The sequence below is a fragment of the Platichthys flesus genome, chromosome 10 (genome assembly GCF_949316205.1).
Source record: "Platichthys flesus chromosome 10, fPlaFle2.1, whole genome shotgun sequence".
In the NCBI taxonomy this organism is placed as follows: domain Eukaryota; kingdom Metazoa; phylum Chordata; class Actinopteri; order Pleuronectiformes; family Pleuronectidae; genus Platichthys; species Platichthys flesus.
Genome location: NC_084954.1, coordinates 16734605 through 16759361, shown reverse-complemented (window position 1 = coordinate 16759361; position 24757 = coordinate 16734605). Strand labels below are relative to the sequence as shown.

Below are 24757 nucleotides of genomic sequence, written 5' to 3'. Positions count from 1 at the left end.
TGGAGAGACATATGCCATGCAGTGAATGGCTACTAACACAAGGCACACCCATGCATGCATACAGCAGCAAAAGAGCTTTGACTGTTGGATATAACATTCTGGGAACAGAGCACCGATACAGGTAGGAAGAATAGAGTTTTCCCAAGAGGGGCTACCACCACAGGTATCAGTTACTGATGCACCTCGAGCACTGGGGAGAGGCGAGGAAGATTTCAATCAGGGAGAAGATGGGAAAAGAATAGGTAAGGGGGGGTGGAGGGAAACAAAAAGTCAGGGAAAGGTAGAGCAGGGGGATGGCGATGATTCATACATCATAGTAGCTCCTACCATGAGGTGTGCATGGCAGGTTCGCACAGACAAGCTCCACATGACGGGAGTCTCTCCAGCTCTTAAGAGGGGAAAACGAGCCGGCTAATCCCTCTGTACATTGACAGGCCGTTTGCCCCAGGGTGAGGAGCAGGGGAGAGGCAGTCTCAGCCTGTTGGTATTTGTGCGAACCCCCCCCCCCCCCACACACACACACACACACAACCTCAGTTTGTGTATACATAGTTAAGAGCGCCATCAGGCTCAAAATCAAAGCAGGCAACCCAAGACAGAGTTGGGCTTCTTTACCAACCCCTAAACAGATCAGTGTATGTTAAAATAGACAGGAGACATCACCTCACCCTTTCGCTGGGTGTCGACCCCATCGCCTCTAGGCTACGACAAAAATAAACCTGGAGGCGCGAGAGACCGTTATCCCCGGAGTTCCCTGTCCGCTGGTGTCTCCTTCACTGGGCCCGGTTTGGCCTAGGTTCATGTCAGGAGGAGACTGCTGGTCTCTCTGGCACCAGACCCCCAGAGGAAAACAATAATACGAACAGCAGAGCTCTCTCAGATGGACAGAATTCACACAAGACAAATGTACCTCCTGCTCTGTCATTCTGTAATGCTCCTCCTGCTTCCGCTCTTTGGGTTCGAAATGACTCACCCACAAGTAAAAAGCCTCTCGACAACTACAACCCGGGCTTATTTTGACTCGTACTTCAAGAGAAGATCAATATTTGCACAGATCTATGGGAGGGAAAACAATAGTGATCTGGCCTCCACCAGCTCTGTCTGTTAATGGTCTGTTTACTTAGACAGACGGGATAATGGTCTGGGTGTGGGGCTGGAGGACAGTGGCCACGCTCCACTCTATTTCTGATCTAGTTAGTAACGAAGAAAGAGAGCGCATACAGTACAAGAAGCTGAGTGCCAAAGCAAGGCAGCGGCTGTGTGCTGTGAAGACGGCGCATCCTGTTGACACAGACAGTTTTGCAAGTCAAATAGCTGCACTCGAGCCTCCACACCTTTATACCGCCTGGGCTCTGTTTTGGCTATGCAAATGTGAAATCTGTGAGTCCCATGGCTGCAGTGAAGCTTTCAGATCTAAGCTATGGAAACTCTTTAATGGTCAGACAAGTGCTGCGTTAAAGACCATAGTAACTGGCTGTGTTGGCTGGAGTAACACAAAACACCGCCATGCACAATAAGTGTGTAGCAGGGAAGAATGGAGGATATCAGATATCTGAGAAAGTTCAGCTTCAGGTCTTGGTTATGGTGGCAACCCTGAAGTATTTAAGGGAAAGCCCTATTGTTATGCAAGCTCCAAATAAACAATATCCCATAAATGTTGCTGTTTGGCAGCATCACAGAATATCTTAATTGGTTTGAACAAGGCCAAAATATGAGCCTGGAGGCATTATCTAATAGTAGTAAAAGTAGATCAAAGACTGCCGCTGTAGAGGGAGTTCATCTGAGGTCATGCTAACCGGCGCCTCAGTCTCCAGCTCATAACTTAAGCATCAAAGCTGTGTTTGTGTGTGAGAGAGTGTGTGTGTGTGTGAGTGCATGACTATTTGAGGCCCAGAATACGAGACCCATCTCTCTGAGGTGCCATCACTCTGCTCCCGTCACTCGGAGCACTCTGACGTTCCGGTGCTGCACCTCAGCTTCCCCACGGTCGGTGACCTCTGATCCCTTCCCCCTCGCAGGCCCATCAGGCCCATCAGATGGATATGTACCCTGCAGGGATCAGAGAACCTGGGATACATGGAAAAGCAATTCATGGCCATTTTTTGGAGATTCCTCTGGAATTGCTTCACTCTGAGTGAAAAAGAGAAATATCATGGCTGACTTGCACTTTCATCGCCAAGTGAGAAGGGAAAGCAGGGGAAGGAAAGAATTATTTGAATGCCGTTTAAACCTCATATACTCTAATTCAGTGATGGCAGAAATGGATTCAAGAGTACTCTATGGACCATGTTTAGTGGTCCTGCTAACGACGAGAGCCAAGTCCAGGGTCACTGGTAGTGCTCTTGGCCAGCTCGGGTCCAGAGCTGGAAAGATTGAGAGCTGAGAACTGGAGTTGGCCCAACCCGGCAGGGAGAGGTTAGCAGAGCCGGCTGCCAGGAACTGAGGGCTGTATGGCACCACTGACTGTTCTGGATATCTCCCTCCCACCAAAGCACTTAACATGCATATAAGCCAACACACAAACAAACAAACAAACAGATACACACACCATTCACATAAACACTCAGACGCCAAGGGATGCTTGGAAAGCTCAAGAACACAGGCATGAGGAGAGCATCACTCAGAGACCCATTAACCCCTGGCTCCCAACCAGAACAGTGAGCAGGCGTCCTTTAAGTACACGTTAAACATAGCTACTCTATGTGTGTGAGCACAAGTGATTTATGTATTACTTGTGTGAGTCCATGTGTTTGGACTATGTCAATAAAAAGATTAAGTCGTTTTAAAAGACGACTTGCGGGAAGTTTCCAGGGTATGAAAAAGACTGACTGTCTTCCTTATCCATAAAACAAGGTCAAAGCAAACTACCTATCGCTATTTAACCCTTCAGCGGGTCTCTTTTGTCCTCTGAGGACGACTTCCTTGTACAGAGAAGTGCATCCCCAGGAGAGGAGCTCTAGACTAAACACTCAACTCCTTCAGCTGCTCCCCTTCACCCCACCGACAAGAGACGGACGCGTGACGAGCGCTCCCAGAAGAAGACCTAATTTTTTCCACCAATTATAGAAAGCAATGCAGAGTGGGGGGAGGAGGCAACATTTCAGAATATTATACACACTGGCATTTGGCGAAGTGCGTTGAGCAACCTCTGTCAGAGAGAGATGGGCTAATTTCAGGGCGACCTGTGCCAACACAAACAACTATTCTGGCGAGCTTTCATTGTCAGCACTTGAGGTTTGAGTCAAATTTTTCAACGCTCTGCAGGCAATGTCTCTTTCCCCAAGTTTTTCCCCCAATATGATTTGCCTGGTCCAAGATCCCAGTCCGTCTTTCATCGCCTACACACTCAAGAGCTCAGAGAGTATTGTAGCGAACAAACTCGGACCCAGATGCTCAACTACAGGCACAAAAATGGAGATTTTATTTTAGTTCATCAACATGTGTGTCCACATGAACACGTGAAAGTAACGTATTATAATTATAATGCTGGTATGACCTCATTGATGCAGTTTATTTTGATGTAAGCAAGTTCTTCCTTTCGGGTTATGTCCGTCAGCAGGAGCAGGGTCGACAAAAGGCAGGAGTTAAATCAGCTACTGCTTCAGTCTGTGTGTTGGAATTCATGTCGCAGTCATGTCAATATAAACATCATGTGTTTCTGATTCCTTCTCCAAAGCAGTATTTACTTCTACTTTGATTTTGTTTATTGAAGGCTTTTACTGTTCAACATAAAAGCAAAGAGCCATGGAGGAACATTTGGTGATCGAGACGCGGTGTTGCGATCATAGTCTGCTCATAATTCTTAAGGCTCACGCATGGTTCTGGGTATGTGCCAGTCAATGAGATGGACAGCAGTGTACTGCCTTTAAAGAAACCTCACACAGTCAGGGACCAATCCTATGTGGTAAATCATAAGCACCTATGCACATCAGGGGAGGAGCATTTGGTTATGATTGTGTGTGTGCATGTGTGTGTGTGTGTGTGTGTGTGTGTGTGTGTGTGTTTGTGAAGGGGGGAGCTGAATGGGCACTTTAGGAACATGCTGCCTTTCCTCTCCTCCAGTATTGAGGCAGCTGTCTTTAATATAAGAGCTCAGCTCAGCCCATATTTATTCAGGTACAGCTGACAGAGATCGAGAGAGCGAGAGAGGGAGAGAAAGAGACAGCGAATGAGGCGTTGCCCCTCTTTTTCCTGGCAACCAAGCAGCGCTCACTCCTGCGGTTTTTTTGGGGGGCAAAGGGACAAGGCGAAAAAGACGAGACACTAAGACAAAGAAGGGTGAGCTGAAAAAACAAAAAATAGAATGGCTCCAGTCAGTTCTGTGTGGACTGGACATCCCATGCAAGAGTCCTGAGCCAGAGGCCCCAGGGCTACCATGGAGAGGGGGTTGTATTAGCTTAACTCTGGTCTCACTTGATGGCTGTGTCCAAGATAAATGACCGGTGGTGCTGCTGTCACTGTGGGCCTTGACCAAGACAAACAGCCAAGTTTTAAAATAAGTACCTGCCCGAGCTCGGCCCCTTCACCTCATCCACGCTCGGACAAATCAGCATCTCCTCACAGATTCAAGCATATTCCCTTCACAGGTCATAGGGCTGGAGGAAAGCCTAACAGCCTGCACAGGGGACTCACTTTTCACCCTCTTAACGCCGTCTGCATTCTCACTCCTCCGCACTCTCGCTTGTGAATATTTACCACATCACACATGTTCCGTTGTGGCAGAAATGCTGAGGCTGCAATAATGAGGGTGAGTGTGAGTGTGTATGACACAAAATGTACAGCAGCTTTAAGGGACACCGTCTGCACAAGCTTGAGCGTACATGTATAGATGAGCTCACATGCTCACAACCTCAAACTTAGATGAATCCCAAACTGCCAACTGTACAGAAGTGTCAGCACTACTGTTTTTTACTCTACTAGCACATTGCATCTTGGGAGTTGTGGTTTGTCTGTAGGAGGCTTGTCTGTGTCACTGCCTGCACCAGTGAGCCGGGTGTTCCTGAACTGAACCTCATTTATCTGTGTGGCAGAGTCCTTCCTCTCCCGCATCGCTCCTCCTGGACCCCTGAACTGCTGACAGCCCCCACCACCAACACAACCTCTCCTCTGAGGTCTAGCATGCGGCAAAAATTGTGAGATGCGTTTCATCTGCATATTGATCAACCTGGCCTAAAGAAATAGTACCTCAGCACTTCACTGAATACATAATGCAAATAAGTGCCAGTTATTCTGCTTAAACTCTCCTGCAATCCTTTCAGCAAAACATTTCACCTGAGGTAGATGCTTCTTCAGGTAATTGGGCAAAAACCATTAGCACGGTTTATCTGAAAACAAAGTTAGGAGGGATAAACAAGATAATCCAGAGCATGTTTACTTAACTTCACCTCAGCCAAAGTAAGGTTACCATCAGGGTGAAGCAGCGGTGAAAGTCACCAAATACGAATATGACCCCCCTTTGCTACTGTCACCCAATAAAAGCAGGCCGCTCTCAGTGTGTGGGCAGGTTTTAGTGCCAGCCAGCTGCAGTGCAGACGGCTGGGCGCTGGGCCGTCTGATGGATAGCTTACATTCGGTGAGGACTGGACCAATGGCGTCGTGGATTGATTGGCCCAAAGGGGCCGTCGGGGAGAGCACTTCCTGTGTGTGTTAATGGACGCTCATGCAGAGGCACTGTGGCGGCTTGTGGCAGCGTGATGGTTGTTTCTCTCTCAGTCTCCCTCTCTACCCTTCTCCCAGCCCTCCTCCCCCCTCATTTGCTTTCACTCTCCCAGTTAATCAGAGGAGAATCAAGTGAGACAAGCCAGGCTGCCCAAGCAGCAGACCGACTTTCTACCGGCTCTATGACCTGAAACTGAAACCTTTGCAATACGTTGCTATGTGGACAACTGAAAAATCCAAAGATTCAACTTTGATTACAACACTTTATTTGGCTGTTGCCCAGTTTCCTATCACTTCCCTAAATATAACTGAAATCGAAGGCCCCATGAAAGAATTGCCTACTTTGGTACTAATTATAATGAAAACTGCAACAGCTTTCTCTGGTTGTATTTCAAATTCATTAATTCTAATAAATTGTCAGGATAGACCCAAAGATTGCTCACAACAGCGTGCTGCAGATCAACTGACATTTAACCTAAACATATAGTATGTAACAAAACAAAAAGGGCAGAAAAACACACTACTAGTTTTTCCTTCCACTGTTTGTAATGGTCACTCCTGACCGCCTCATGATTTTTCATTGCAATTTTCTGCGAAACGTGAATAAAACTTAAATACATGACCTCATCCCTGGACATGATTTGCATTTGGGTCGTGTCAGGTAGATTTTCATCTGCAATGGTCATGATCATCCCATGATCCCACTCTGCTTCACAACGTCATCAAACTAGGTATTTTGTTATTGTGTTGATTGAGAGACCCTTAATGGCCAAAGTTACATATCATAGGCTTAATACCGACTAAGTTTGGAAATCAACAACTACAACTTTGACAGAGCTAACTAATCTCAACTGGTCTGTGTCTGTTTACTCATAACATACTTGGAACAGTTCTTTCCAGGAAACGTCCACAGAACGTATAAGGAAATAATGCCAAAGTTATTCGTCACTCATATTTTTCTAAAGTCAAGTTAGATTTACATACAGTTGGTGTATGGCTTGAAGGAACAAGATGTGTGCAAGATTGGGTTTACATAAACATTTACCCGACTCTGCCCAGCTGCTCCAGTTCAGGCACCTGGGGTCCGTAGGTTTCTACATGAAGAGGCTCGTAGCGGTACAGGACTTCCTCTATCTTGGGCGCAGGCAGGAGAGAGACAGTCTGACGCTGAAAGAAAAAACACACAACATTCAACACGGAACAATAATCGTCATTGTCTTCTGTTTCGTATGCAGCACAATAATGGAAACTCCAGCTATGGCACAATCAGAATGACACGAACAGAAAAAAATAATTTGGAAAAAGGATTCATGTCAATCAAACTGCATTATTACAATCCACCAGTTCTCGACGGACTGGTTTGGAAATACAAGTTTCGTCTTGGTTCGATGAGACAATGACTTTGCATGTCTGCAGTGGATAATAAACTGTTGGCAACTCGGCAACTGTTACTGATGGAAATGTGAACGAAATGAAAAATGAACATTAACATGATACAGAATAACTGTGGTTGGGTTGAGAGAGAGTGTTGCGACCAATAACAAAAAGCAAGTATACTTTGGACCAAAAATGGTTATTGGGAATTTCCATGTCGCAACCAAAAGAGAAATCAGTTGAAAATGTATTAATGTATGTGCAAGAGAAATGTCATTACTTGATCAAACTTATATTTGGTCGGCTGTGTGCAGGGTATGTGAGGAGGAAGTGCTTGTGATCGTTTGCTATTTCCATTGTCTTTAAATGGAGACGCATTTAATTTCACCTCAGTTTCACCTAACTGTTAAAGTTGAGATTTCAGTCACGCCACTCCACTTCCTAACACTCTTGACCGTAGCGATATAGTGAGAAACACAGTTCTTCCTCAGGACACTGTTCGATTTGGGGCTCCGCCATCAAAAGGGGAATTTCCACACAGCGTTCAGACCACAATGTTTTCTCCAGCATTATAAGTAATGAGACTCAGAAGACGAGCCGCTCGTGAAACAAACCAAGAATTAAAAAAGATGATGTCTAAAAACAAACAGGGACTATTTCAGAGAGTACAAGGGAACTTTGAAACTAAATGGAAGATCAAAAGATAAGAGATAAAGCAAAGACAGGAGTAGGAGGGGAGAATAAACAACAGAACACTGAGTGGAGCTGATGAAAACCAAACTAAACGAGTAACATGTGCTTCAGGCTGCCTGCGCTCACACACGTATTTGGCCCAACACAGGGACACACACAGGGAAATAAAGCAACCAAAGGTGGGCTGGAAGTTAGGAAAGCATCAAGTGATGCACACTGAGGTGGCAAATGATACAGAGTGTCATAGCCAAACACAACATGGTTTTAACTGTGTGAAACCAGTCAATGCACAGGATTGGTTTTTATACACTTTTAGAAACAATGTACCAAAATGATTTTTCAGGTACTTAATATCTTATAACTAGGTACTTAAATCAATATATATGCGCACTTTTGGGAACATGAATCCTAAACTGTACAACACTCAAGCATACAACAAGAGGTTAGAAAAAAATTGAAATTTGAACCTCCCACACAAGTGTTTAGAGAAACAATGGAGGACTAACATAAGATGGAAAAGCTGACTGACTAATGAATAATAATGAAAGGTTGTTGAGAAAACGAAATGTAAGACAGAGCCCTATTTTTCATTACTATTTACATTTATTATTTTAAACTTGACTGTATACATGTGAATCAGTGTGGATATAATGATAAGTAACCTCAACTTAATTATTTATAAAGAAGCAAAGTCTTCAGCTCGTCTAGAATGACAGAGAAAAGTCAAAAATGTTGTCAAGATATGAAAAACAATAAAATATACAAAAACAACAAAAGTATTTTTAAAAAATGATCACAATAGATAATAGTAATACTTAACTTCAAACACTTCCCAGAATGACTTTCAGCTCCCTTAACAGAACGAGTCTCAACCTGTTGCATCTAGCAGTGGTTTATACGTGCAGGTGCAGGGAGCAGCAGGAACAGTGACCGTGACAGAATATTAAAAGAAAGAGAGGGAGTTTTTCCACAAAAGAATAATGAAAGTCGAATATCTACTCAAAACACAGCATGTCTTTTTGTACCTGCACTGTTTTATGCTTTTGAAACTGCAATAAGCGGAACATTATTATTTGGAATATGTCTTGATCAAATGTATTAATCAATTCATTCACATCAAACTCATGCTCCCTCACTGTAAAAAGATCAAATTTGGCAATGTTTGGCAATTTACTTAATACAAGTATAAAAAGTAACAACCAATAAATTATGGATGCAAGAACAGAAAGTATTATAGTATTTCAGAACATTGCCCTCATCTGAACGTCAAAGTTTCTTTTGAAACAGAAAAGACTGGATGCAGAATTCACTCAACCTTTCACCCCAAGGTGCCAGTGATCCCCTTCCCCTTCCCATCCATTCATCCACTACAGGCTAATGAAACCCATACCCAGTCACTCTCCCTCTCTTTCGCACTCCTTCAGTCTCTCCATCCATCTTCTTTCAGACTTTCAGCGCTGTTAACTCCCCTACTGCACAAATCAAAGAGACGCACTGGGACGGAGGGGCGGAGGGGGAAACAGAAGAAACAGTCTGCCATGGCAGAGAGGTAGAGAAAGAGAGCGGCAAATTGGGGAGTTGCAGATAGCTGAAGGGTAGTAAATCAAATTTTTTGGCGACACACAGAACAGCGCCAACTCTCAGACAAAAACATGCTTGGCTGCATTCCTCTGTGAGGGCACCTTGAAAACTGACAGACACACAACCGCACAGACATTCACAGCAAAAGACACACGTGCACTTCTGAATATGTTTACAAAACTAATAATTTGTACTGCTTTAAAACCATTCAACCTATCTGACTGTTCAGTTAACTCAAAGTTGTGCCCTACTCCACTCCACCTAACAACACTGCTGAAACCTTCAATCGTGAACTCATCACATCCTATTAAAAGCCGGGATGAATTGCGACATATGAATGTTGTTTTCCAAATGCTCCGGTGAAAGAAAGCAGCAGCGGGGGCGGGAGGGAGTGTGGACCCCCAGCCAGGCCCAGCAGAGTAGAGATGATTGAGGAACTAGGGGACACTGGAACAACACCACTGAAGGAGCCAACACAAACATCTGCTTTTAACATCACAGAGGCACATCTTACTACCTTTAGCAAAATGATGTGTGCCCTTATGATGCTTTCAAGTTTGTGTATGGCTGGTATTTAAGGCTCTTATGATACCCCCGTGACACCAAAATGAAACTCTCGGGGTCCATCAATCTTAATAAAACCACAGGGAAGGATGATTTAAGGAAATAACCATTGTGCCAGAGGGAGAACTCCGCTGATCTCTCTACATCTACGTCAGGCTTTGGTGGAAACATTTTTAAAAGTTGCAGTGAATCGGTCACTGGTGTCGATCCTTGTATTGGTGCAGGGGACAGGTGGGCTGGCCTGAAAAACTGTTAAGCATTCTACGCCTCTTGGGTAAGGGGGTTGCATTTGGCTCATGCTATGCAGTCACATTACTCTTTCCTAACTCTGCTGTCCGCGTGAACAGTACCATCTGGGAAAGCAACAGGGTTATCCCATCTGACAGAGTGATGCGGCCGACATTCATGCGACTTTTATTGGACAGGGATCTTGTAAACGTCACGTTACTTTAAAAGGTAAGAGAGATCTGCCCTGAAGGCACAACATCAATCACGTGAAAGTCCATCAAAAAACAGGAGATGGGTGGGTTTCGTTATATAGGTGTTTTTAAAAATGTTTTCCTTACAACTCACAAAACATAGTTCTGTCACTGCCCTAACACCACATTCGTTTAGCTGCTTGATTTGCTTTCTATGCTTTTGCCATTTACCTCAGCTAAGGTTATGTTTTTTGTTTTCTTTTTGATCATCTGTTAGTTAGCAGGAAAAAATACTTTCTTCGACGAAAGATGGGGCCTTTTTCCACATCTTAATGGATTTCTCCGAGAAATGATCAGAGTGTGTTTACTTTGGTGGAGGTCCAAACGAAAATCTGGATCTAGTGAATTCATATATGCTTTTATAAGGGGGAACTTTTAGCCTTGGCAGAAGTACGTGCTCTACTGAGAGTCGTTCTAGTATTACATTTTTTTCGAAATTCGAAATCGTTGAGTAATTGAAATAATAGACATTTAACATTGTTCGAAAACATGTAGGTGGTCTCATTTAAAGTTTACAATGACAGTTCTGATCAGAAGCTGGGAAATAGCTCAAATCGTGTGGGTCATCATAAAAATGCTTCCCCCCCCACGCACACACAAACACACACTGCACGGTCATCAGCAGTCTCCAGGCCTGCTATCGCTCCCCTGACTTTGCAGCTCAGCAGGACACATCAAGGTCGCTTACACACTAACCTCTTAGCCACATCCAGAGAAACACACTGCCCCAGGGGTTTGGGTAGCCACATCTTAAGCAGGGCTCCAGAGGCAGTGAGTCCCCCGTCACTAATAAGCAAAGTGATAATAAGAACAATGGAAGGGGAAACAGTGGTCAACATTGTATTGTGGATATAATTAATAAGCCTAGTTAGGGGCCACCCTGGTGCCGTCACATCCTCAGCCCTCACTTCCACCTTGTGCCCTGGCACTGTCACTGCTTCTGTGTGGATAAAGAGCTTTGGGCTACCCACTAGCCCACTGAGCACCAAGTAGCAAGTGTAAAAGCTGCCGCCTACATAGTGCCTCCCCTGTCCTTACAAGTTTAAATATAACTGCCTGACTAGTGGCAGCTGCCCCAGTGCAAAGCCCCTAAAGCTGACAACTCCTCTTTTCTGCAGGGCTGGGCAAGGGCCGACTTGCCAACGGGCGAGGGTTGTCGAGGCCAACCTAAACAGGGCCAAGCCCGGGGCAGGGGCAGAGGTGTGAATGCCCACATGTGCTGGTGCCAATCAGGGCTGATGGTTCTCTTTACCCCCTGAGCTGACCCCCCCCCGCCTCTCCCTAAAGTCCTGCAGCCATCCGCCTGCATGCCAACAGTCCAATAAAAAGGAAAGGCCAAAGGGCAGGGGTTATGCACTCTCTCACATAACACCCACTGGTTTGTGAATGTTCTTCATGTCAAAATTCTCCGAGTATAAACCTGAACACAAATATCTACAATGGTTACAATGTGTCTTAAGAGTATGAAAAGGAAAAAGGAAAATAACACTGACAATTACAACAGATTGAGTGGGAGTTGCAGGGAGCATATAGCGTACAAATCTCTGGCAAAACAGGTTTGGCCAGTCTGCCAGAATAAAGTAAAGCAGAGCCCGGCCTGCGCTGACGAGTCCCAAGCAGAGGTCACTGTAGAGGACAACTTAACCAACTAAAACAGACCTGAGCAAACAAGCTCACAGGAAGAGCGCGTGTGTGTGTGAGTATGTGTACTTGTGCTTATGTTTTCTATGGTTGATAGATTCCACTGCCAAAGTGTAGCATAGAATAAAGCCAGAGAGATCCCGGGGTTATTTCAGTCAGCTTCACATCTATGTTTAGGGATAAACTTTCCACCCACATTTGACTGAATGTGTGCGTGTGTGTGAGCAGCGCTTTGTTTATGTGTGCATGCGCGTGCGTCCTCCTGCTTTCATTAGGTACCCATGCCGGCCTCGTCAGGTATGTCAGCTGCTCCGCTGCCTTTGAGGAGTGGATCGTGCCAAAGCAGTGCTTTGGAACCCAGGAACTTTCATTTAAGATGGTGCTGAAAGCTGTCCCATGGTGAAGAGCTTCCCCATCGGTCAACTGTTGTCAGGAATGGTACACGATAAAGGCTGAGGACAATTCCTAACCACACACATACACTTGGACTTGAAAACACAATGAAGTTGTAGGCATAAACAAAGACCACATGCTAAAATACAACCCAAAACATACAAATACATATTGCTGATGCACATTCAAACAAGATGCAATTCACATGCGGCTATCCCTCAACTCAGGTCAGTTTCAACAGAGCAGGTGCAGAGGACGATGGCTCTCGTCATCACGATTGGCACTGGGACTGGTCTTGTGTGTCAGACAACAACAAGCAACCTGTTTAAACAGCATATCGTTGCCTCCCTCCCACCCACAGAGTCTCTTTTGATATCAGCGGACCACTATTTTAAAAAGACACTTTATTCTTCAAAGGCTGTTTACTCAGACTGAGTGAGGGGAGTGTGCATTTATGAGCGTGCATAAATGCGTGAACCCACACACAGGTTTGTGTGTGTGTGTGTGTGTGTGTGTGTGTGTATGTGTGTGAGTGTGTGTGAGTCTAAGTTCAATAGAGTGTCTACAAAGTGAAGGATTAGGCGCGTGATTTCAGACAATTCCTGAGGCAAGACTGGGCCCATCCCACCCCACATCACACCTGGACCAAGACTACTTTCCCTCAGGATCGGCTAACTTCCTCATGCTTCAATTTGGCTGCAGGTTAACAAAAAACTAGAATAATAAGGATCAGGGTTAAAGTCCTGGAAAATCACCCAGGTTAAGAGTAGTGCCAGCTTGGCTGAGATGTCCCCAGTAGCAACGTGACACAACTAGATGCAGCGTTAGATCAGTCTTTAAATAAGGACTGGAGCCATTGGGGAAAGCTGAGGAAGTCTTGGCATCCTCACGTTCAACAGCTCAAAGACAGGAAGATATGTCATGCCACCAGTGACCACTCACCTTGGCCCAAGGTGAGGCAGCTGGTTGAAAAGCTGGGGGGGTGGTAGGGGAGCGAGGGGTGCAGTGAGTTTCTGCTTTTGTCATTGATGAACTTGCACTTGACAAAAACCATCCAGATGAAAAATCAAGAGGATATGAATAAGCTCCCTGGCCATTCATCAATGTCACAATAGAGTGGGTTTCTCCATAGTGCTTTAAAGGAGGTTGGGGATAGTGGGGCTTCTAATGATATTCTTTTTACAGTCATACAAAACTAGTGCAGTGTCTCTTCTTAGCCTGCTGGTGTGAAACAGGCTCTTTGCTTTCTTTTTGAAACTGGAAAAGTGAGCTGCAGTAATTGAGACGTATCAAGCGAAGACAGACGGCTGGAATAAGTCCATAGAACCCTGAAGCCACAGCCGCTGCACAAAGAGCTGCTCAGCTGTTTATTTAAAGTACGATGAAGCTAGTACGCAGAACCCCAAACTGGAGAATCAGTTGTTGTTGCCTTTGTAGTGAGCATCACTTACGCTGATAAATCTCAGCCACGGCTACTAAAGAGCACTGGTTGCCAGTTTATTCAAAATTTAATAATATTGAATCGATCAAATTAGACCAGGTTTTTGGAATTACAGGGACAAGAATCTCACAAGCTGGAGGCACAAAATATTAAGAACTCTTGTTTAATGAATTTCTCAAATGGCTGATTATTGAAACTATTGTCAATTAATTGCAGTATGCAGAATCTAATCACGTCACTAAATAGGCTTGTTAAAGTGAAAAGGGCATATCAGAATAACTATAATAGAATATCAAATGAATGTGAACCAGCATTTGCCTCCCCTAATTTCTACTCGAGAAAAACTGAAACCCTTCTTGGAACAAGGGACCACAACCGAGCAGATAAACGAATTCCAGCTATCTGCAGGAATCCATAGCTCTGTGCTGAAACCGCACCAAGTCAAACACAAGTCACTCTTATGGACTCCGAGATGAAGGGAAATCCAAACCCACACGTTCCCCTGACTCAAGTCTCTCTGTCCAAATGCAGCAGATGCATGGTGAGAGCTCTGCTCCACCAACAGGAGCTCAGGGACGGGAGGATGAAGAGAAATGGGAATAAAGACGTGAGGAAAAACAGCCACAAAAGACGCCAAGAGCAACATAATCGTACTGTTTCTCTCTCCATCAGCAAGTTTAACTTCATGCTGTATATCAAGGGGGTGAGATCCAGAGAACCACATCTTCCATTTGGATCAATCCCGTATTTTTAGACTGGTGGTGGATCAGACAGTCTCAGTTTTAAAAGGTTTCTCTGATTTTTGCTGCATCTGATTATTTCACCAAGAACTTTTGAGAGAGAGAAACACATGAAAAAGAGCAGGATAGTCAAACAAAGAGGGCAAAAGAGAGTTTGGTTATACCTGAGTCTGTCAAAACATACACCTTGAGCCGAGGTGAGTACTAGGCAGATATCTCTCCCACGCACCACTGAACTGTGGGAAGACAAGCATGTCTCATGAGGGTTTCTGCGGAGGGAGTGGGGGTTGATGACACAGCCTATCTCATCACAGTAAAATGAAAATAAACGACTGCAAACCTGAACGACAGCCAAGAGGAAGGTCTCTCCAGAAACGGTGAGCACGAAGCGGCAGGCTCAGAGTGACCGGCGCCCTGAGCCTGCATACTCTCTCTGTAGGTCACAGCGCTCGCTCAGAGGAGATGTGATGACATGATTTAAAAGGTGAAGAAGCACCAGACACAGACCAACGCTGTTCTTTTCAAGGTCTGGGCTGTTAACACTGCTCTATTGTCAACAAGCTCTTCACATAACGTTAAAATTAGTACAGGACCAAAAAATAAATATAGAACCACCTCAATGACCTTAATGGTTCAATAACCAACTTCCCTCCAGTGAATAGAAGCATACCACCACGTGACCTTGACCCGCATGAGCTCATTGTAAATATAGAAGCCATTTGTTATTTATGGGCTAGATGGCTTCTTCAAGGGGAAGGTGTGTTTCACCGAGCTCACTCAGCGTTTACCTGAAACAGCGACGCTCAGTCTCTTCTCAGAGAAGTTGCAAAATTCATTAAATAATCTGTCCTTCTCGTTCATTTAAATGAACATTTCCATGGGTCCAAAAAAGTGAACTCTGAATTTCTTCCTCTCAAACAGTGCAATCAAAAAATATTTTTACTATTTCAATTATTACTACTGCCCACCATGAGTAAAGATTCAAACGTTGTGGGCGATGTAGTTGTAGTAACAGTTAAGGTGAATACTGCATAATCATATTGTCCATGGTTCATGTCCCGCCTGGGGAACCTTTGTTTCGTCATAGCACTAAAAAGAGCTGATGTGGTAAAAATGTTGCACTCACCATATGGATTCCAGTTGAAAATAGATTTGTAGGTTTGACTGTCTGTTTCTGATGCTCAATCTGGGTCTCCAGCTGGGCAGCACGGACCTTGTGTTGAGCAAGCAAGATGGTGGCAGGAAGTTGAGACTTCTCCTGGAGAAACAAAATGGGATTTATGAGAACACTATTCTAAAACTGGAGGTTGCAGAGAGCCACAGCAGCAGGCCATGTTGAAAATATCGAAACCAAGTAGAATGAATAAGATATGTGTAGGTAAAATAAGCAAATAGAGTTTGTTGTTGCCATCGTGTTAAACTTCATATCACTAAAGTCGTTTTTAGACATAAAAATTTAGTCTGGACAGTTTCTGGTTGCATGTGTGAATAACACAGCATGTGTGAATAACACAGCAAAAGGCTGAAGTCAGCTACGTTCACAACCACATGAAAATGTCTGGAATATTAAGGCGAGGGGTATCGCCTGAGAAGAGCAAGCATGAAGAAAACAGATTCAAATCCCACTGCAAAAAAAAGGGACTTTAGTTTTGAGTAACATTTGTGCTTTTCACCAAAAGCTCTTGTATCATGGCCTTCTATGTGCATCTCTTTTTCATCCACAGATATTTGTATTCTTTTTGTTTTGCATCCTTCATGTGTAACTAACACTCGAACCCATTTGCTGCGACTTTCCAGGGCTTTTTCCTGTTGTAAATATTTGGGAAATTTTACTAAGTGGGAAATGTCCCTCAAAAATCTTCAGAAAAACTCACTTGGATTTTTGCATTCTAACCTCTGGAAAGTTTCAGAAAATTGTTCAGAGTTCATCACTCATCTGAAAGCAGCTCAAATTCAACAAGGATCTTTTATTAGTTATTATTCTGAAGGAAGTGCAGCCTAAAAAAGTTTGAGAACCACTAGAGGCTTTTGCTACATGCAACAAAGTGCTTTATCAGGAACTTTTCAGCAAAAGCAGCTGACACACGTTCATGTGCCTGTCTTTTTCTCACGTAACCGTCATATGTTGATCTGAAAACACACACAGTCCCATCCCCCATCCCTGACATGTCCATCTAACAGGATAACTGATGCTTTCAGGCTAGCTGCCACATTATTGATGCAAGCCATATTAACAAAACTGTGGCACTGCAGGGGACGCTGCTTCAAGTGCACCGCGCCGCCTTCACCTCCATTTAAATGCAAGGTCGGACATTTCAGTTCCTCCAGTGGAGTGTTGCCAAGCCCAGAGATCTTAGAACACAAGCTCGGACACGTTGTTCACCGAAGAGGTAGGACATTTTTGATAGGGTGGACAGCAATTGGAGGACAGTCTAAAGGTGTCTTAGTATTTAACAATAAACCAAAAGCTTTTTAATGGATAACACTAATACCTTCTGCTTTAACTGCAAAAAATTACTTCAACTACTGTAGTGAGTTACACTTAATTGAAGAAACACTTCACATGCTTTATTTGACTTTGGTTAACTTGCGACTCACTTCACAAAGATCTTGAGGAAAAGTTAATTAATTCAAGAAAAAAATAAATGTAAATTCTGTGTTTACATCGGATTACAGAAATAATTGTGTGTGTATTTTATTGATTACTCTGCCACTGCTCCAGGAAATAGCAACAAAGAAATCTAAATATATGTGTTGGCATATGATTGTGTGCTCATGTGAGAACAGCAAGCTTTCAGGCCACAGGGACGTACAGATGTCAAGAGCTCAGGAGAGTTCCCCCAGGGGGTGAGAGCTTAGCTCATCTGGCTACAGTCAACAGGCCCTGTGCCTTAAACAAACAAATACACAGCAGTGTTTACCCTACCATTAAACTAGGGGGGGTGCCACGCCCCCCCAAAGGCATCTCCCGCCCCCCCTGGAAGGTCAGGTTAATTATTTATTTTATTTTTTAATATAGCGCCAGATCTGAACATAAATCATTTTAAGATTACCTTTCCTATAAAACAGGTCTATATCTTGCTCTTTTTTTAAACAAACTAAATGGCCAACACCCACTACTCCTGCGAGTAGCAGCCGGAGTAGCTCTCCTGCTCCGGGTCCAAGTACAGCGAAGAGCCCAAGTGCTGCACGCCCTGCCCCAGACAAGCATCTGTTCAGTCACCACCGGATGACAGGTTTCGACCCAGCATGGCTGTCAGGGGGATATACTCCCCCTGTACAAGACTGATCTGGGTACGTATAAACGCAGAAGCGCAGCGCCGCGCAATTCTCAGGCGCACAGGCGCCTGGCTGTTCACACGGGACGCGCATTTCTCAGCGCCGGTCAGTCCGCGATTCTGCTTTCTCCGCTTGTTGTATTTAACCGTGAACGCACCACGCCTCGCCTCCAGCCTCAGCCTGAACCCTTATTAACCCTGCTGCGCCACTTCATAATAGCAACAACATAAAGCATATCAATGTTGTTAAGAAGCTTAGGAAAGGGATGACATTACCAAGCAACACTTAAATCTATCACAGTTTAATCTTTTTTCATCTGACCATTGTTAAAAACCGACAAATCTGACGTGAAAAGATTTGAATTATGGACGGAAGTTTCAAAACGGAAACTTAACACAAACAAGGGTTATGGCCAAGTGCTTGATTCTAACTAGCCCTGTTTGATTGCTGTTGTAACAGTGATTTCAGGTGGTAGACAAGTTGTTCAGCAATGGGAAGATTGCTAGTAGGATCTCGACTTCTGTCTTCTTTCACTTTATGCGCATGCTCCATGACGTGTCTACAGCGATTTCAACCACTCCGCTCCAGCGTTTCCGTGTTTGGCAACAGAACTCAAATGCAAGCACAGTAAAAACGATTTTTGCCGGTGTTGTAAAAATAATTTAAGGATACACGGAGAACTTACCAACACGATCAGCATTTGTGAGAGAAACAGTAACGGCGGGTTCATACCGGACGCGGAAGCGCCGGTCAGTGCTAATAATATCAACCGTTGATCCGGTAGTATAACAGCATATACCTACTTGTTGCTCCAACATTAAGCAACAGCGTCCCAACATTTGTCTTTTTTGGTGTTGTCTTTATACAATATGTTCGGAGGATCATACAACTCACTGTACTTCTGCACTTCAATTATTAATTTAATGTCATCCATACTGAAGAACTTCTCCGCTGTTTGCTCCGTTAAATGTCGGGTGTCAAGGGTAAATTACGTATTCTCCACTCAAGCCTATGTGGAGAATACGTAGCCCCCCCCCCCCAAAGGTTTAACATGGGAGTGGATGGGCGCCAGCTTTTATAAAAGGCTTAGCGCTGCGCTTACGCGTCGCTTTGGCGTCGCTTCAGCGTCCGGTGTGAACCCGGCATAAAGGTGAATGCATGTACGAATAAGTTCTCCTTTTAGGATAACAACTCCACAACACATCAAACAAATCGTATCGCATTTGTCGGTCCTGTAAGAAATTAACACGGATGGAACGCGACATTCCCGTGTTTAAAAAATGGACAGACGACGAAGGAGACCAGGCTGAAGAAGCGTGTTCATCTGAGGCATCAGAGAAGACCGGGGGCCCAAGCGCTCTTTGGTGACGTGGTTGATACGTTACTGTTGATCATCTGTCCATCATCGTATAAAGCCAGCCCTGACAATTTGATTGGTCCGAACAGTTTCTGTTCGGACAGAGTTTCTCCCCAACGGAGCCATGCCAGACCGAACTTCCCGACCGCAAATGTTGTGGGCGGGGCTAAGTTTGTCTGGCATCCAGGCTAGCGATCCAGGTAAATATGGAAGTAAGTAAATACATACATTACATACATACATACATACATACATACATACATACATACATGCATGAATAAATAAAGGCAGTTGTGAGAGGAAACCAGACCCGATCATTCATAGAGTCTCCCTGCCAGTCCTACAGAATGGACAAACATGACAAAGAATGGCCTGTAAGCGCCGGTCAGAAATTTAATGTACAGTTCAAAATCATTAAAAGAAACACATTAACATCATGTTTCCTTTAAGTTTTTTTGTCCGTGTCCCCTCCCCACCCCCCCGCGCCGTCGCTGCCGCAGTGGCCCCCCAAAAGCTGTAAACCTAGGTTAAACACTGCACAGCTTAGCCTGCTATCTATGATGGTCCGCTCTGCAGGAACAATCACTTCCAAAGCCTGCAGCTCAACACAATGGAGCCAAAAGGCTTTGGAATAACAGAATGAGAACAATGCAGCCTGCAGCACAATGACTGGTAATAAGCTCTTAATGATCTCACAGCCATGAACCCTCAGGCTGAGGGTGTGTGTGTGCGCCTACGTGTGTCAGGCATCTGTCATAATGTGACTTGCACTTTGCTTGTCTTTTAGCATCACAAGACTCATCATTCTGTGGACATACTGTATGTACATGAAACCTGCGTGCTTCTCACCAGTTCATCCAGCAGAGCCTGCTTGTTCTTCCTCTTGGCATGCAGCTGCCTCTGCTCCTCCTGCAGCACATCCAGTCTCCGCTGCTCATTGCCCTGCTGCTCCAGCAAAAGCAGCTCCTCCAGCTCCTCCTGCTCTCGTGTCTGCAAGAGGAAGACATGTTGCTGATGTTTGTCTGACTTAATGGTTGAATCCTTAAGAGCTCCAAGGACTGTACATGACCCTACAGTCTGATCTCTAAGAAAACCATTCTCATTTAAATCTTAGCATCACATTATAGTCATCACTTAAGTCTTTATCCATGTGTGGGAAAATACACTCTGTACTCACAAGTGTGGCCTTATTCTTCTGGATGAGATCTCTGTTCTCCCTCTGGTACTGCTCCATCCTTAGCTTGGTGTTCTCCACATCAAGGTTGTTTGTCAGGTTATACACTACACAGTTGAGACAGAAGTCCCAGTTAACATCTCCAAGAGAAACTTTTATGTTCATCATCAACTTTGAGTGAACACATGAACTCCAGAAAATGTCCAGGCCTTTTTCTCATATGAAGAACACAGCAGGAGATTATTCAGACTAGATGCTTTCACAACAACCGGAACATTTACAAACGGCATTTGCACTTATCACCAAAAGCTCTTCAATCTCATTGTCTTTCCAAGTTGACATCTTTGTCACAGCCATTGACAAGATTTAGGTGAAAGGGATCAAAGACAGAGGTCTGTCATCTCAGCAGGGTCTACTGGAGAGAGTCCTGGAGCTGAAGGACACGCATTGATCTCTATACCTTCTAGCCTTTCTGTTCAATTCGTATGTTAATTCAACACATTTTAGTTTTCTTTACCCTACAATCTGCCCTTTCTTTTGAAATACTTTATATTTACATCAGGAGAGGACGCTCTCTGTTTTTTACAGTAATGCAAAGTTATAATGACAACTGAAGGCTACCATTAGGTTTCATGTTGGGAAGAGGAGGGTGAGTTAAGGTATTCAGCTGCAACATGCAAGTTCACCACTAGATGTCACAAAATTTTACACACTGAACCTTTAAAAACGTTATGAACATACCCACTCGCTATCTGTGAATTTTCCAGACAACATACTCAGGGACAGGTAGAGATAGTTCCACAAATTGTCTGGAGCCACTGACTAGGACATTTGCATCCTCAGATACAGTCCCTCTAATAATTTCAGGGAAATGTCCGGACCTGCACGTCTGAAAGCAGTTATACTGTCACTGATGAAAATCCTGGCACCAAATATATGACCTTGACCACAGGAGCTGGTTTATAGAGTAAAATCTATCAACGTATTGTAGGAAGTGGACACAGACTTAAAGGACATATTTACACGAGTAGCTCTTTTCCTGACCCCACCTTTTCTGTCCCACTTGAACTTTAGAACTGCAGTGGGTTGCCATCAACTGAATAAAAAAAAACTGCTTTTCTGAGCTCTGGTAAGGTTCTGCACAAATTAAATCCTTGCGGTTTAATGGTAGAGTACAAAGTTTAACAGCGGACCTTATACTGTGTTTTTTATTGGCATCCCAACGGGCCATACATTTGTGTTGTTACAGCAGCACCATTGGCCACTGGGACAAATTGGAAGCAGGGCTGACTGGCCACACTATATACAACTTTCGTAAAACGTCCAAGCAAAATGTGCATGGTGGTTTGCCAGTCAAGATGTGTTAGCGTTGGCAGAGCTACTCCCTGATCCATGCCCCTGGCAGACATGAACGGCTGTAAAACATCACCCTTTGCAGCCAGAGTCAGGGAAAGGTAATTTCACTAGAGAGCATCCCTTTCTACCCTCTATTTCTGCATGAGGCTTCCCATCAGGGCCCCTACCTATGTCCTCCACTCGCTCCAGGTAGTCATTATACTCTCTCAGGCCAGAGAAGTCAAACTCTCTCTTGTTGAATCTGCAGAGGAGAAAAATAACTCATGATACACACAACCTTGATGAAAGCAAATATGCACTGACATTAATAGCTTCCATTAAATCAACCATTTTATAATACCATGTCTGCATACTGCCTAATAGACACACATTAGATGTCAATTAAGGGGCTATTAAGAACAGATGAGGGAGTGAGAGAGGTTGGGGAGGGGCTGCGAAGTAAAAACCTGGCAGGGAAAGAGCTTTCCCGTTTGAGCCCCCCCATGGGGAGAGTCTTTGTCTACAAAACAAACAGTGTAATGAGAAAGACAAAGGTGGCTTAAGGAGTGGGCGGGGGCACGAGATGAAACATAAACACACAGAGCCGCACCCCTCACCCTCCGGGTCACCCTCGAACTCACATCTTCAGCACCTTCTTGCGGATCTCCACCTCCTTATCTACGGTGGGGTCTTCGAAGAGCTGCACGCGGAAGTTGTTCTTCCTCAGGGGCGTGTCGCACTGCACGCAGTTGCCCGAGCCGCGCACAAACAGCATCTCCACACAGTTCTCGCATCTGTGGGGCAGAGGAGGCAACGAAACAGAAGAGCTGAGCTTGAGGTTTTTTGGAGGAGACCCTACCCACGCAGGCCTGACAGTCAGGCTGTGTGCATGTATGTGGCTGCTGAAACAGAATTTTCCTAAAATTAAAGCAAATCTGTGTTGTTGTTTTTTTTAATGGCTGCAAGTTATCATCAGACTCAGTGGGTGATAATGGGGCATATGAATATTTCCTCTGAGTGCTCAAAGACGGCTGGGCTTATGACTGGAATGTCGTTCAGGCTGCTTCCCACTCTCAGACTAGAGGAAATTACTCTGACACCCATCAGCACAGTGTCTGTCTGCCCTGGAAAAACATTTGCTTTATTGTTATTTCAACAGACCTCAGTCATTCTGCCACGTTGCATAATGCGATAAAATGCAGCTCAGTAATTTCACAGTGTAGCCTATCATTAGAAGAATGGACCTTCTTACGTAGTTCTGGAAAAGGCAAAAGATGGACAAATGCAGTATTGTATGTATTCATTACTTCATTGGCAAGTTTAAGTATTTTAAGCTAAACTTTTATTTGTATTTAAGGCTCTTGATCATCTTAAAATGTATCTTTAACTTTTATAAAAAAAGCACCGGTTGTGTCAGTTCACATGCAATTTCAATCTTTCTCCATTTAATGACAGAAATATTTATTATTATTCCTGACAAACTTTCATTCCAAAATGAAGGGAAGCTATAAAATGGAGAAGTTTAAGCCACGTTTTTAAATACCGTTAAAATCTGGGCATGTTATTGATCAAAGTATCTCCTATAAATCTATTTAATGGACATGATTGCTTTCCAAGACAAAAATACAGCACAGTCATGATGAGTTTTTCAGGCAGCCCTTATTTCCTCATATAAAGCCAATATGAATTCTCTTCAGTAAAGAGCATGCCTCTCAACCCGTGACAAAATACTGAACGCAAAAAAAAGACAAACACACTTTTCAGATTATGTTGTGGGTATTTAAGGTAAAGCCCGGGCTGGAACAGGAAGGTTCACTTAATGCGCCATCCCGACACAGCTCCACAGCAACCAACTAGCAGACGAACCTGAGGGCACAACCCTAAGCTTAGCCATCAATCACACCTTTATGCAGGTAGGCGTTTACCCATCAGTCACTCTAAAGTGAGGAGTGGACACTGAGGACAATGGGAATGTTCCTAAATCTCCCCTGATGGGGTGGAGGGCTTGGATAAACGTTTGCAGAGTACGCTCTATTAATTGAATCCTGGTGGAGCTTTATTTCCACAGGAATGCACCTTCCTGCTTGTGACCACCTTTTCAAATGGAGAATATCTGGTTTTCAAATGTCACTGTTTCTGTTTCATAAAAGAATGGATCGAAATCAAAAGCTGGATTTTTCACCATGCATCATCGATGATATGGCTGAGTCACTTCTTTTCCAAAAGTACAAAAAGTGGGCTTGAGACAATGGTGCCTTGTGAAAAGCTTTCCCAAGATGAAGACCATTATAACAAACATGAGAGTCATCATGCTGGACATTTCACTTCATCAGCAGGATTCAAAAACAAAACAAAACTGAAAAAAAAAAGAAAAAAATCAGTTAAAGGAGAAACTGCAGCGCCATGGAGTTTGGCTGTTTACGCATAGCGTCTCAGATATGGGTCAAACAAACCCAACGTGCCAAGTAGGACACAAGCTGTAAAACACACACATACAGTAGATATAAAATAGACTCTTACAAGCATGTCAGTTCAGCTTGACTTACTTGAAGCGTCAATATAAAAATGAAAGCTGAACGGTGGACAGAAACATCTGCGTTGTCTTCGTGGTGCTTCAGTGCCCGAAGGAGCCTGCTGCTCAAGTGCACCCTGGAAGCGGCAGATGTTCACTGTGGCCCCGGGCTACAGAAGATGTATAGGCCTGGCCATATGGAGGTAGATGGAGGGATTCAGCTTGTTTCCACAGGCCCACAAAGAACCCATTCATCAACAAGGGACGAGGAGCTGGGCGTAGCTTGCCCCCTGCCCCATAATGGACCACACAACAGAACTCTCCATAAGGGAAATCCTGTGTAACTCTAGAGCAAAGAGGTGAATGACTTAAGGGGAGGGAGGAGACTTTTAGAGTCAATTTGCCATCTTCAGAGAAGTTCAAGCCTCACTAAGTGACAGCTTTCAGATTGTGTGGTGGTAACAATTTGCAATCAAGGGAGGGGGACTCAGGAATCTTTTGCCAAGGCGAGGTTCTACTACTCAGTCCACGGAGCA

General features: G+C 44.3%; 1 protein-coding gene across 2 annotated transcripts in view; it reads right to left on the bottom strand.

Annotated features, from left to right (window-relative positions):
• The window catches only part of mnat1 (MNAT1 component of CDK activating kinase), a 37352-nt gene that overhangs the window by 6108 nt on the left and 6487 nt on the right, over window positions 1–24757 (bottom strand). For both annotated transcript variants that reach the window (XM_062397279.1, XM_062397278.1), the window contains exons 2-7: window positions 22351–22503; window positions 21898–21971; window positions 20378–20481; window positions 20050–20190; window positions 15691–15822; window positions 6704–6825 (exon numbers count right to left, since the gene is read on the bottom strand). In XM_062397279.1, coding sequence (XP_062253263.1) covers window positions 6704–6825; window positions 15691–15822; window positions 20050–20190; window positions 20378–20481; window positions 21898–21971; window positions 22351–22484 — 707 coding nt within the window. In that variant the 5' untranslated portion in view covers window positions 22485–22503. The remainder of the gene's footprint in view (window positions 1–6703; window positions 6826–15690; window positions 15823–20049; window positions 20191–20377; window positions 20482–21897; window positions 21972–22350; window positions 22504–24757) is intronic.